The sequence below is a fragment of the Periplaneta americana genome, chromosome 11 (assembly GCF_040183065.1).
Source record: "Periplaneta americana isolate PAMFEO1 chromosome 11, P.americana_PAMFEO1_priV1, whole genome shotgun sequence".
Lineage (NCBI taxonomy): Eukaryota > Metazoa > Arthropoda > Insecta > Blattodea > Blattidae > Periplaneta > Periplaneta americana.
The window spans coordinates 91,784,529-91,798,767 of record NC_091127.1 but is presented as its reverse complement, the minus strand read 5'-3'; the positions used below and the strand labels follow the sequence as shown (position 1 = coordinate 91,798,767).

General features: G+C 37.2%; 1 protein-coding gene across 8 annotated transcripts in view; it reads left to right on the top strand.

Annotated features, from left to right (window-relative positions):
* Nucleotides 1-14,239, top strand: part of LOC138709184 (protein SLC31A2-like) — a 152,002-nt gene that overhangs the window by 101,824 nt on the left and 35,939 nt on the right. For 7 of the 8 annotated variants that reach the window (XR_011334862.1, XM_069839757.1, XM_069839756.1 and 4 more), the window contains one exon: nucleotides 7,724-7,904. Coding sequence is in view for 6 of the 8 variants with exons in the window: in XM_069839757.1 (XP_069695858.1) it covers nucleotides 7,724-7,904 (181 nt within the window). In the remaining 2 variants the exon portion in view is untranslated. Of the gene's footprint in view, nucleotides 1-7,723; nucleotides 8,933-14,239 lie in introns of those variants that run through there. The other variant, XR_011334861.1, reaches the window with a different exon arrangement.

Genomic DNA, 14,239 nt, shown 5'->3' with positions numbered 1-14,239 from the left:
GCCCTTCCAAGTCCAATAACCTTCAGATTTTTCCATAACTCGGAAGGGGTTGTGTTGGGCTCTATAAGTTTGTAAGAGTATTTGAGTTTAGCGTTTCTTTTTAGTTGAGTCGTTCTATTTCTGAGGTGTTTATGGAAATTAAAATATTCGTCGTATTTGTTGTGGGTGTATTTTCTATAGGCTAAGTTGCGTTCGGACATCAGGCTACGTATTTCAGTCGTCATCCACGGACCTGAGGTCTTTCTGGTATGTTTGGTCTTTCTGGTATGTTTGGTCTTTAATGGTGTATGTTTGTCATAAAGTTTAAGTATTAACATATTGAATAGGTCTACTTTCTCGTCTGCAGTTCGTAATGTCCAGATCATGTGCCATGGAAGTTGTGCAGCATCTTCTTTCAGTGCAATATCATCTATTCTTTTAATATCCCTGTAAGTAATTACTCTAGGAGTCTATTTAGGACACTGCAGATTAAACGATAGATAAATGATATCATGCCCTGATAGTCCTGGTGCAGGCAACTGTCCATGCGTCAGTATTTTGTCGGCATTGTTAGTAATTATCAAGTCAGTAATGTGTCTGTACCTTCCATAAGATGTATGGGAGCTAGGGGTAGGTTTGCCATATCAAGGCACTGGAAGAATGATTGAAGTCTTTTAGTCGTACTAGAATGTGAGACAAGTAAATTTGAATTGAAGTCCCCCATTATTATAACGTTTAGTAAGGAGGTTTCGAAATCATCTACGTCATATATATGTGGGGGTTTATATACGACACACACTAGACATTTTGTAAATAAGGTGCAAATTTCAATGAACATGAATTCGGGTTTGGCAGAGTACTGACTTGGTGAATGGTGAATAATTTTAGGTCGCAAATCGGATCTAATATAACCAGCCACCCCTCCTCCTCTCTTGTCCTCTCTGTCATTATGGCAAAGCGTATAGCCAGGAAGGTTTACGAGAGTGGAAGGAAGATTAGGATGTAACCAAGATTCGGAGATAAGAATAACGTGAATATCTAAAGGTGAGAAGATAGAAGAAAATTCGTCAAAATGACACAACAGACTTTGAGCATCCATGTGAACAACATTAAGTGACAAAGGAGAGGAAGAAAGCGCAGCCTTGAGTATGTCTGCGGTACAGGGCAGTGAGCGTACATTTAGTGAGAAATCATTATTTCTTATATTTGATTACCGTACCCCTTTGATACATTTATAAAAATTTAAGATTAAGATTAAAAGATCTAAATGAGGAATTTTACCATGTTAAAAAAATAACGCATACATTTTGTTTCATGTGGTAATGAAAATAAGATTGAAACTGCAAACACAACAACTTGGAAATACCAGGTTATATTTGGGAAGAACCATTTTATTTCATCTCAGTACAACATAAAATAATTTTATTCTGAACATTTTAGGCTCACGAAATGATAAATAACACATTAACGAAGGTAAAAGAGCAGAGTTAGCATTAAAAATGTTTTCCATTTTCATTTTATTTCTGAGCAAACTTTAACAGTAGTTAGAACCTCGTCATTCTGAGCCCTTGAATAATAGAAAATATATGTTCAGTGAAAACACTGCTCATAGACATGGATAACACAAACTAAAGCACTTTGCACAAATTAGACAAATATGTTTTAACATTTCTGAAATGAAGACTTCCACTTCGTTTCAAAGGAGATGTTTTTTCCATATAAAACAGGGTTGGCAAAAAAAAAAAACAAGGAAACTGTTTTTTTTTTAATATAATTTCTATTTTCAACATTCACCACAAACAATGAACAATGAAACAGCATTTGCTTTGTAACATCACACTGACTTTATGATATTAATAACAATGATAAACTGATCTAGAAGGAAAGAGAATAAAACTAAATAAACTTTGTAGACTACATTTTTTTTTCGTGACAGATCACAGATGACGTATCTATATAACCCCCTGCTCAAATTCTATTGTTCCTTTTCCTCTTCCTCCAATAAACTGACATTTAGTTAAACATCAAAATCATCCAAATTTGCCTCCTTATTGAACACTCTAAACAGGAAAACCACCTTTGAGCCTTTTTCTGTTCCCAATCTGTTTCTAAGATTAGAGTGAACTATTCCAAATGGCAAAAAAAAAAAAATATACTCAACATTAGCAGAAGAGGCCTTAGCTGTGAATAGCTGTTGAATTATAGGGAACACTTTGTTGTTAAATTCATTCAGTTCATTTTTATGACTTTTCCACCAGTCATAAGCTGTCACTCCCTTCATCACCTGAAATTCAAAGAAAGTTTTATGGAATGGTGATGATTAACTGATTATTTAGATTGGAATTTTATAATTTACAAAGAAGTTTCTGGATAACGTTCTCCAGCAAAATTCAGGGCAGTGTTTTTTTCTTCTGAGGTGAGATCCATTTCCCTGCTGTTTTTTCTTGAAATCTAATATGTACGAGGCGCATCCAGAAAGTAAGTTTCCCTATTTTAAAAAAAAAAAGAACACACTTTCAGGAAAACATTTATTGGCAACAGGTACAGCAATGTTTCAGCTATTTTTCAACATAGCCACCATCAGAATTGAGACACTTGTATCGTGGGATCAACTTTTCTATCCCTCTGTCGTAGAACTCTGCCGCCTGTGAATGGAACCAGCGTGTGACAGACGTCTTTAGCTCTTCGTCATTGCCAAAACGCTCACCGGAGGACAGGAATTTCTTGAGGTGCAAGAAAACGTGAAAATCGCTGGGAGTAAGATCAGGACTGTAGGGTGGATGATGAAACAACTCCCAGCCAAATTCCGTCAAAACAGCTGCTGTGCGCCGAGCTGTATGTGGACGAGCATTGTCATGGAGGAGCACAACACCTGCAGTAAGCATTCCACGCCTCTTGTTTTGAATGGCACATCGCAATTTTCGCAGTGTTTCACAGTAACGGTCAGCGTTCACTGTTTCACCTCTTGGAAGGAAGTCAATGAGCAGAATGGCCTTCCTGTCCCAGAACACCGTGCACATCACTTTCTGTACCGACAGCGTCTGTTTGAATTTCATCCTGACTGGAGATCCACTATGCCACCAATGCATTGACTGCTGCTTGGTTTCCTGGGTGAAGTGCGAAATCCAAGTCTCATCGCCCGTGACGATCCTGTCGAGGAACTCGTCGCCGTCATTGTGATACCACTGCAGAAATGTCAGTGCTGCTCCTAAACATTGCATTTTGTGTTCGGGTGTCAGATTTTTTGGCACCCACCTGGCACACACTTTTTTGAACAGCAGGTGCTTAGTGACAATCTCATGCAACAAGGATCGCGATATCTGCGGAAAATGGCTGCTCAGCTCCGTAATCGTGAAGTGACGGTTCTCCATGATGCACTGCCGCACCAGCTCAACACGATCATCATTGATGAGGGACAGTCGCCCACTGCACTCTTCATCATGGACACTTTGACGACCTTCGGAAAACTGCCTACACCAGCGACGCACCATCTGCTTACTCATGATGTTCGGCCCATAGACCTAACAGAGCTGCCAATGAATTTCAATTGGCGCAATGCTTTGTGCATTAAAGAACTTTATCACTGACCGAACCTCGCAGGCGGCGGGAGAAGGAATAAGATCACTGCTGCCATGGTACTGGCACCAGGCGGGACCTGTCCGGCTGGCATATGTTTGATACGTCATAGATCTGTTATGCATGCGCATTTGACACGGCTAATTACGTTTACTTTCAAGGGGAAAAAATCTGGAAACTTACTTTCTGGGTGCGCCTCGTATTCAAGATGTGCTGGGATTAAGGCCAGGTTGTATCTTTTTTCAACTTTTTCCCTAGAAGACTGGTCATTAAAATTCTTCACCAGTTCTTTCCACACAGAAACTGACTGTCATATGGTGCAGTTGTTTCTTTGTACATTGTCCAATGCTGATAAAATGGATTTCAACAATGAGATGAAATCTTTAACGTTTCTTTTCAAACTTAGATTGGATACTTGTTACACAACCTTATCAATCACTTGACGATAGTCTTCATATATTCAAGACAGTCCACCATACTATTACATCTAACTTCACTAGGGAAGACTAGTTTAGATGATCCACATTGATGCAAACAAGAATTGACGAAATGATTATTTCTGAAATACTTTACAACACTGAGCAGTCCACACCTGTGGAGCAACGGTCAGCGCATCTGGCCGCAAAACCAGGTGGTCCGGGTTCGAATCCCAGTCGGGGAAAGTTACCTGGTTGAGGTTTTTTTCCGGGGTTTTCCCTCAACCCAATACGAGCAAATGCTGAGTAACTTTCGGTGCTGGACCCCGGACTCATTTCATCGGCATTATTACCTTCATTTCATTCAGACGCTAAATAACTTAGATGTTGATACAGCATCGTAAAATAACCCATTAAAATAGAAAAAAACGCCGAGCATATGTTTTGTAACATTGCCATTTGAAAATCTTGGCTTTGAAGATTTATAGTATGTGGGTAGAACAACCATAAGTTATAAGATCCAAATCATTATTGTGTTCTAAAATTTGTTGCATTTTGGTTATGTTACCTGCATTATCTGTGACAACAGATCTCACTTTGCAATTTGTTTCTGTTTCACATTTTTTTAATGCTACTGGCTGTCACAAGTGCTAGATAATCAGCAGTATGAGGATTTCCAGAGGTATCAATTATGTCGACTTAATAAATGACATCTTTTGAAGTTATTGTTATACAAACAATAGGCCTGTTCTGGATATTTGACCACGCACAATCTCACTTCCAACTATATTACAAAGTTTTGACCTTTCTTCAAAAATATAATTTAGTAGAGAACTACTTATTTCCTTTCTAGTTGGAGGGAAATAACCTGGACGAAGATCCTGCATTAATTTAAGAAACTGCGGGTGTTCTACACTTCTAAACTCAGAGGCATAAATGAAGCAGGCTACTTGAACATCCATTTTTTTTTTTTTTTTTTAGTGTTCTGGTAGTTCTAGTAATGTAGGTATCTAAAGAATTGTGACTTCTAGATCAAGATGACTTATGAATTTATGTTTTGTTTAAATTGGGAAGAACATTTTCTTCATGTCCACATTTCTTGCATATGACACACCTTCCCTTTCTAGAATCTTCTTCTTGAATGGAAATATTGCCAAATATAACTCAAGCAACAAGGATGTAAAATAATTCGACACTGGCTGGGTACTGATCTAACAACTGGCAAGTGCCTCTCAATGAACTATTAAAATGTTTAAATTTAAACATTCATTGTTGTTCCAATAAAAGACTTGGAAAGTAGTGAAAATAGCAAGAATAAAAATAACAAACCCAAAATGTTTTTTTAAACTAGTTGGTTTAAACCAGCCAATTCTGATATAAAATATTTTAGAAATATCAATATTATCAGAAATATTTTGGATTTGTTGACTCAACATCATAGGTTTTCAGATTCTGAAGTTGTACACGGTTTTCACTTGCAGATTCTGAATTTGTGCACTATTGTCACATTAGAAAAGTACAACTTGTTACATGTTACTCCACTGTACTTCACTCTTTCATATAAATTTCACGGGTTATTCACACTGTCATCATCTTATACCACTAAATAGATACGTGTAATTGAAACACGTTGCATATCTTTCATGTCTTGATGCTTGTATCCAATTAATTGTCCTTCTACTCCTTCGTCTTTTCCTCATTTTCATTTTCCTTTCCTATTCTCTATTTCTCATTAATTTTCTTTCATTATCCTCATTTTATTCTCGTCTGCTTGTTCTTTGCATTCTCTTCCTTCTTTTTTTCCCTTCTTTCCATTCTCGCCCTCATATTCTTTATCCTTTCATCTCTTTCTCTTTCTCATCTTTTTAATAACCTTCCGTCGGTTGCTACATTATAATGGTATGAATCGTTTGCAATGTATCATATTGATGCATTTCACTTTGGCCTAAAATAATGACTATAGATTTGTGGTATATATTGACACTTATTTTTGTTATACACTTCAATATGTTTATTTTCGCTTGGTAATAAATATATTAATTTATGTATTATCATTTATTTTATATCTGAAAAGTTCACGTCAAAATACATGAACACGAGTAATAGCATCGTTCGCAGTGTATCACAATGATACATGAAATCTGAGAAAGTGTGTCATATACATATTTTAGTGATTGCAGTGTTCTTTTTACCATTGATTTATTATTTATTGTTTATTTTCAAAATATCAAGTATAACTGTAAACAGATTGCACAATAAGATATTCACCACATAACTTCATTACTGGTACCAGTTTTATTCTAAAACTTGAGACAAATATTCAGAACTATTAAAAAGAATGCAAACTACTAAATAAGGAATAAACATAAAAGTGAAGTGTATCCTACTCAGAGAAACATGAAATACGTCAGTTTTATACTGTCCATTATATTATCAGTCATCACTCAAGCAATCTTCTTTTTCCTGAAGTCGAGGGTAACATTCTGTACAGACTGTGGTTTTACTTTCGCCACAGATACATTGTTTACAATTCTTGCAAATGGTCTTAGTTAGTCTTGTCTTCTGAGACGTGTGACATAGGATCCAGAGACGGCGTTTTGCAGATTGAGTGAAATTTTTTTTCTCTCATAGCTGGTCCGGCTTCTTCAGCAAGTTATTTTTCACATCAGATTCTTCATCAATTCCACTCACTTCATAATCAGAATTACCCATCCTTTCTTCTCCTGGCTCATCAACCGCATCTGTGTCATCTTCATCTTGAAAATCTTCTTTTAGTGCAGAATTTTCGTCCTCTACATTGCTATCATAGATTAAATTTAGGAAAACTTTTATATCATCTGGATCTTCTAAATTGTACAATTGCCTCTGGTTCAGTTACACTGTATGTTGCAATGTATCAATCTGATCTTGCAGTCTCACACAGCCTAACGACTAAAGCAATTGAGCGACACTGGCTTATAGTAAGTATGAAGATAGGAAGGTATTGTAACGGGAAAGCCGCAACAATGGAAATAAAAAATTTGGCGATAGAAAAACGTATGCTTGTATCAATCTGATATACATGTGACCAACAGAAGGATAATTGTCTAATTCTTTTTCTTTTCTTTCTTTTTATGATTGTGATGACGACAGTAATGATGATAATGACGACAGTACTGGTAATAAAGATGAAGAAGAGATGATGTTGTTGTTGTTATTAAGGTTATCAGAATATGTTTGGAATATACAGTAGTATTAAAATTTTAGATTTTGCAGAATCTAAACACTACAGTACTTCATCCAGAATTTCACCTCAAGTTGTCTTTGTTTTCTGAAATATAAAATTCTTACTGATTGACTTTTTTGTACTGTTAATATGAGGAAATTACCTTGCTGACTAGTTTCGAAGTGATGTTCATCATTGTCCAAAGCCTAGTGAAAGTCCCATGCTATCTTCTGGTTTCCTGTTGTGGTGAGGTGTGTTCATGATTGTGTCGAACAGGGCACGTCCTGAACATTCAACTCAATTTCAAAACACACACCCTTTTCGACACAATCATGAACACACCTCACCACAACAGATACACCAGAAGATAGCGCGAGACCTTCACTAGGCTTTGGACAATGAATAACATCACTTCGAAACTAATCAGTCACGTAATTTCCTCATATTAACACAGTGAAGACTTTATGTCAATCAGTGATTATATGCAGTAAGTGTTAAATGTGTATATAAAACAGTGAAGATGAAATTATTGTTTTTTATGTTGCAGGTTTAGTAATGACTTGCTTTGGATTGGCATCTTTTGCAATACTATTTGAAGCTGTTAAAGTATATCAGGCTTATGCTAAACATAAAGTAATACTGGATGATGATCATTGTTACTCAGAAAATTGTACAAATGAAAGATCTTTGCTACTGAGAACAGATGGGACCATCAAGAAGGCACAAAAGTACGCATTATTTCTAAGAGTTCTTAATTAGGTGTATTTGCTCTATGGTGCCAAATTGTTTTGTAGTTTTAGCCAATTTTTCAATGGAGGTTATGATGTTTGTTCTCTGGCACATGTTACATGAAATTGACGTGTATTAAAAACTAGAATGCATTTATCTCATTTCATCTAAGTTTAGAAATCAGGCTGTGATTTGGACCTGAATTACATTTATATATGTAATCATTAATTATGTGCTCAAAATTATTTCTATAATAGTTTTAACTTATTTTGTTTCTTTGGGCTGTTTCCATTGCTTTAAATGTATGTAAAACACAATGTTTGGAAGGTTTGATCTATCCTTATTATGGGGCTACTGCATTTATCTGTTCAAATTAATCGGCCAATTTCATTCATGAGTTTGCTTAGTTTTCATTTTGTACATGTTTACCATGAAGAAGTGTATACGGTGTGGGCAATGCGTGATTTAATATCCAGTATACTTCCTCATGCATAGAATTTCGAGAAAGGCAGTTGACTGATAGTTGAGACACTAGAGTATGTTCTATTGAAGGCTGTCTGCATTTACTGATTTATCGACTAAGGTTGAACCTTCACAATCAGCTGTTAGAGAGTGAGAGTTAAGTTGAAACTGGTGTTAAGAAATTACTGCTATCGTAATAAACTCAGGAATTATGTAGTAATAAGTTAATATAATTTGTTAAAATAAATTCCACGAATACTGCTACAATCTAGTGTTGCTGAATTTTGAGATCTATACATAATAAAAATCTCCGGCTATGATTCAGTAGATGGCGTGTGTTCTTCCCAACTAAGAGATCTGTGCTTCGATTCGCAGCATGGGTGAAGATTTATCTCCATTACACGTATCTGGGTATTTGTTCCTTGTTTTGTGGTTATCATGTGAATCTCTGCAGTGGCTGTCATTATACTGACCATACGTTCTTTGTGAGGGTTTATTGTTGGTCCAAAGAAAGGGTGGGGAAAAAAACATCTAAATGTTGTAGTGCTTCAAGAAGAAAGAGAAAGATTGAATGAATGGGTGGTTGGGTGCATGGGTTGACAGATGGGTGGATGGATGGATAATAATAAGTAATAAACAAATAACATACAGGGTGGTTTGTAATGCGACTTGTTTGTTAATATGTTATGAAACAATATTCATATTAAAGTGCTGTGAATAAAAAAGGACTTGCATTTATTTATTCATCCTTAAATAAAATAACATAATTTTGTAACATAACTTATAGGTACCGGTAGCCTATTTATTTGAAATTGAATAACTCATAGAAAAAAATTGACAACATGAAATGTTACTGTTGACAAATGTAATGTATTAACGGCATTTTTTTAATTAGCTACTAATCCATTTTAAGCACAGTAGTTCAAAGATAGTGGTGTCTTTCCTTCATTTGGGAAGACATATTAAAATGATGTGATCTGTTAGGATAATATGGGGGCGAATGGACATTTGGGCCTGACGGACATTTCTAAGCTTTATATTATGCTCTATTCTTAAGACATTGTCTATAACTTCATTTCAAGGGTAGTATGTTGTGCTTGAAATACCGAAAGATTGTAATATTGTTTGTGATGTTTGGTGATGGTATCATCATTTTAATATGTCCGTACCATATTTCACTAAGGGCATTTTTGCATTCTTAATGATTCTTAACAAGAAAAGACTTCTCTGTTATATCACAAACGCTGCTTGTCCAACTCTCAATGATTTACGAGGATGTGTATTATACAAGGTCGTAAGTCAATGTCGTTCTTGGAGCACTAAGGACAGTTGTGGACTTCCAACTTACAGTTCACAATAACGCTATTTTTATGGACACTTGCCTAGATAAGATGGACAACCACCTTCATGGTTAACAGTTTCCTTCATGTTCATAAGGTGTAGTCCACAACATTTGCTTGTTATAAGTACCTGAAACATATACAGCCATTGGAAAGCTATGTAATCACTTGAAAGTGAACATTATCAAGTTATTTTAGTGTTTGCATTATGATGAAAAATTTGTGTCAAAAGCAGATATCAGCAGAGGTCAAAAGATGGTAAATATTGCTTAAAAAAGCTGGATTATGTGACAGTGATTTCAAAACTTGTGTTACACATCAGGCATATTACTTTAAAAATTATTGTAGCATAATTTTGTAATCTTCTGTAATCAGTGGTGTGCGGTAGATGGAAAGTGAGCAAGCATTGCTTCCCCTGTTCATAAAGCGAAAAAGAAGAAATTTATTGCAGAAATTATATTTTAATTGTGAGAACTATGAATTCTCTAATCTTAAAATATCAGAAAATTCTTTCTCTGAGCGCCTGTCCTGGTTGAGGCGGATTCATTGTTCATATTCTTAGCTTGAGGCACCTAATTATACCGGTCATTATGGATTCGTTTATTTCTGTTCGATGATTTTGCTGCTAAAGGGGGGAGAATTGCTTTGGTCTTCAAATATATTTAGGTGAGTTGGCTGCTGTCAGTTTTGTACTATACATATAAAAATTTGTATTATTGCTCCCTCACATAAAATTTCACCGCACACCATTGTCTCTAATGCACTGCTCTGATTTATGGAGAAGCAAGTATATAGCCTAATCATAGATGAACTAAACTTTCTTCAAGACAATGAAAGGCTGAGAACTGAAGTGAACTGGATTATTTGTACTCTTGGCTAGTTTTATATTAATAATACTGTAGTTATTTATAGCACTAGTGAACCAAATCCATAGTAAAGTTTAATTGTGAGTCTGCAACAGAGTACTGCAATACAAATTTTTCGCTCACTCGTATTCGTTCGAAGGTCCTGCACTCAAGGGTGTTTCCTTCGAGCGAAGAGCACTCTAAACCATGTTGACGAGCGAATTATGCTTGCATAGATAGACATTTGTAGGAAGAAAATGGAATTTTTAATTGGAAGCGCACATTTCATTTTATTTCATTTATCATATTCCACAGACTATACATTAGCATTGAAGCTTTAATATATGGAACAAGTCAAGTGTTACACAATTTTTTGGTGAGATGAGATGAGGCATAGACTATAGTAATCTTTACTGGACTTAATGAGTTAGATATATTCTGTGGAATAATGAAGGATAAAATAATGTAACAATAATATTTACGTCCTACACCATTATCTCCTGACTTAGTCGCCTCATGAGTGATGCCTTATTGGTGTCACATGTGAGGTTCAAACCTGTCTTCGGACAATTGATCAACGATAATATTTACGTTCGTCCTGAATTGTCATTCTGTTTACTATATTTTGAACTCAATTTTACTTGATTCTCTTTATTTCAAATTTTATCGATGAAAATTAACAATGCGTAAGCATCTTCCTGTGACCAAATTTTTATTCTCCATTCTGTTCTATCTTTCCAGTCTTCTTCTGCAAACCTTTTGCGTTGTATAGTTTTATGGATCTCCTCCATCCATGTCGTCCGTGGTCTTCTCTTCCTTCCCCAGCTTTCAGGGATCCATTCCAATATCTGTCTTTGCAGTCTATTCTCTAAACATGATCGTACTGGGTTAAGTGTTTGCTATGAATATAGTCAACTATAGAATTTTGATGTTCCATTTTTATCCTTCATTTCGCACTTTATCCAATTTTGAACATTGAGCAGACCTTCTGAGAAAATTAATTTGTATGGATTCGAATTTAGATTTAAATTTTTAATTTAATACCCACACTTCTACTCCATAGATTGTCATGCTTCGAACTAATGGTTTGTATATGTTTATTTTTGTTGTTTTAAAGATCTTTTTGTCCCACAGGATTCCGTTTAATCTTTTTATCATTGATCTTCCTTTTACAATCCTTTCTCTGATTTCAGTTTCCATCCGACCATCACTAGTAAGTTTGAATCCTAAATATTTGAAAGTCTTTGGAAAAAAAAATAGACATAATACCAGAATAAATACCTACCATTTGGTTTGAAGATTATGATACAAGAATAATAACTGACAAGCAAACATTCTGATGGGGCAGATAAAAAAGTTAATTTTTTTTTAATAATGACCAAAATTTGTATAAGCACTTCTTTTGACATTATTAACATGGTGAAAGAAAAAAAAATAACTTTTTTATTTGCCCCCATCAGAATGTTTGCTTGTGAGAGCAACAAAATTAAATATAGTGACATGTTCATTCTATAACAAATTTTTCCCACACATCACTTTTGAGGTCTAATGGCTTCCTTAATTTGTATTTGTGGCTTATAAGGTTAGTCTCCACAACATGTCTAGTTCCTCATCCAAGTTTACCTGGACAACTGTTACGAATGTGTTTTGCTCGTCTCTAGCATCTAGTGGTTTAATAGCCAACTACATGATCATTTTCTCACGCTCGAGCGAAATAGTAAATGCAGGACTCTGGTCTGCAAGGTACAGTAATCACTAGACTGTCTCATGTAACAATCCACTCTGCCACATCTGTGACTCAGGTGCTACCATGCTAGTCTTCCATTCAGGTGGTTCAGGTTCGATCCTCGGCCAGGCAGTCATGGAATTTATTGTGGACAAAGTAGACATTGCAGAGGGTTTTTCTCTGGGCACTCCCGTGTCTCTCTAGCTTTCCACCAGCACACTCCACCTGCCCCTCATTTCATCTGTCATCTGCAATAGTAAAAATAATCTGGTGTAAAGTCTTGGGGATAATACGAGACCTGTCTAAAAAGTATCCGACCTTTAGCCAGAAAAAATATTTCAAATACCTGACGGGGTTGGGACCCTAATCTCCTTCAAAGTAGGCCCCTTGTGCTTGCATACACTTAGCCCACCGATCCTTCCACTGCCGGAAACACCTCTGGAAGTCTTCTTTTGGAATGGTGTTCAGCTCCGTCGTCGCGTTCCGCATTATCTCTTCTCTACTCTCAAAACGGGATCCTTTCAGTGGTGTCTTCAATTTTGGAAACAACCAGAAGTCGCAAGGAGCCAGGTCTGGAGAGTAGGGAGGTTGGCGAACGGTTGTAATTCCATGTTTGGCCAAGAAAGTGTGGATCAATTGGGATGAATGTGCGGGGGCGTTGTCGTGATGCAAGTGCCAGTTGTTTGCCGTCCACATGTCTGGTCTTTTGCACCGAACTGCATCACGGAGTCGCTGGAGAACATCGTGATAGTACTCCTTTGTCACCGTTTGTCCTTCTGGTGTGTATTCGTGATGCACAATTCCACGGACATCAAAAAAACAGTCAGCATCACCTTGATTTTGCTTCGCACCTGCCGCGCTTTCTTCGGCCTTGGAGACTCGGGATGCTTCCATTGCGACGACTGTCTTTTTGTTTCTGGGTCGTACATGTACACATATGACTCATCTCCAGTTATCACGGTGTTCAGAAACCCAGGATCAGTTTTGGCGGTGTCTAGAAGGTCCTGTGCAACGTCACGACGGAGGTCTTTTTGTTCCGGGGACAACAACTTGGGCACGAATTTCGCAGCCACTCGGTTCATGTTCAAATCATCACGCAAAATTGCATGTGCAGAATCTTTACTCACTCCAACCTCTTCGGCAATCTCCCGCACGGTCAAACGACGATCTGCCATCACCAAATTTCGCACCCTCTCAACAACAGCTGCACTCCGAGCAGTTTGGGGCCTGCCACAATGCTGCTCACTCTCCGCTGATGTGCGGCCATCTTTGAATCGGTTGAACCACTCCTTAATTTGTGTTACACCCATCGCATCTTCCCCAAACACCTGCTGAATCTTACGAATTGTTTGACTTTGAGAGTCACCAAGCTTTTGACAAAATTTGATGCAGTATCTTTGCTCAATTCGTTCAGTCATCTTGCGAGAAAACTAAATCCGACAAACACTTAGAACAGCACCTTACTTGGCGACCACCAGCCAGTGACTGGCACAAGCGAATGCGGTGAAAAATTCAAGCATGCGCATTACGGTTCCTCCTTCCACCGTGCACAGTGGCGCCGCCTTAGAATCACTACTTTGCGCGGGAAAATTTAAGGTCGGATACATTTTAGACAGGCCTTGTATGTGTTTCCAATGTTAATATAGGGAGGGTTTGGGGCCCCAGGCCCTGGGACTTATCAGGCTACTCGTATACGGACATGATCTGGCTTTATTAGTGGTTGAGACAGGATAGTCCATCTGTCAGCATCGAATTCATGAATACCACCCAGGCCACCCGTCAGACTTGGACATTCATCACATATAAATGGCGCACAATGGTCCGAAGCATGTCTAAATATATGGGCACACCTCGGGTCCACCCCTCGAAAAGCCAAGCTAATAGCCCATTCTAGTTGAATATGGAATTGGTCCACTTCTGATCTGAGCCCTTCGTGCGATTTTTAAATATTCCATCTTGAG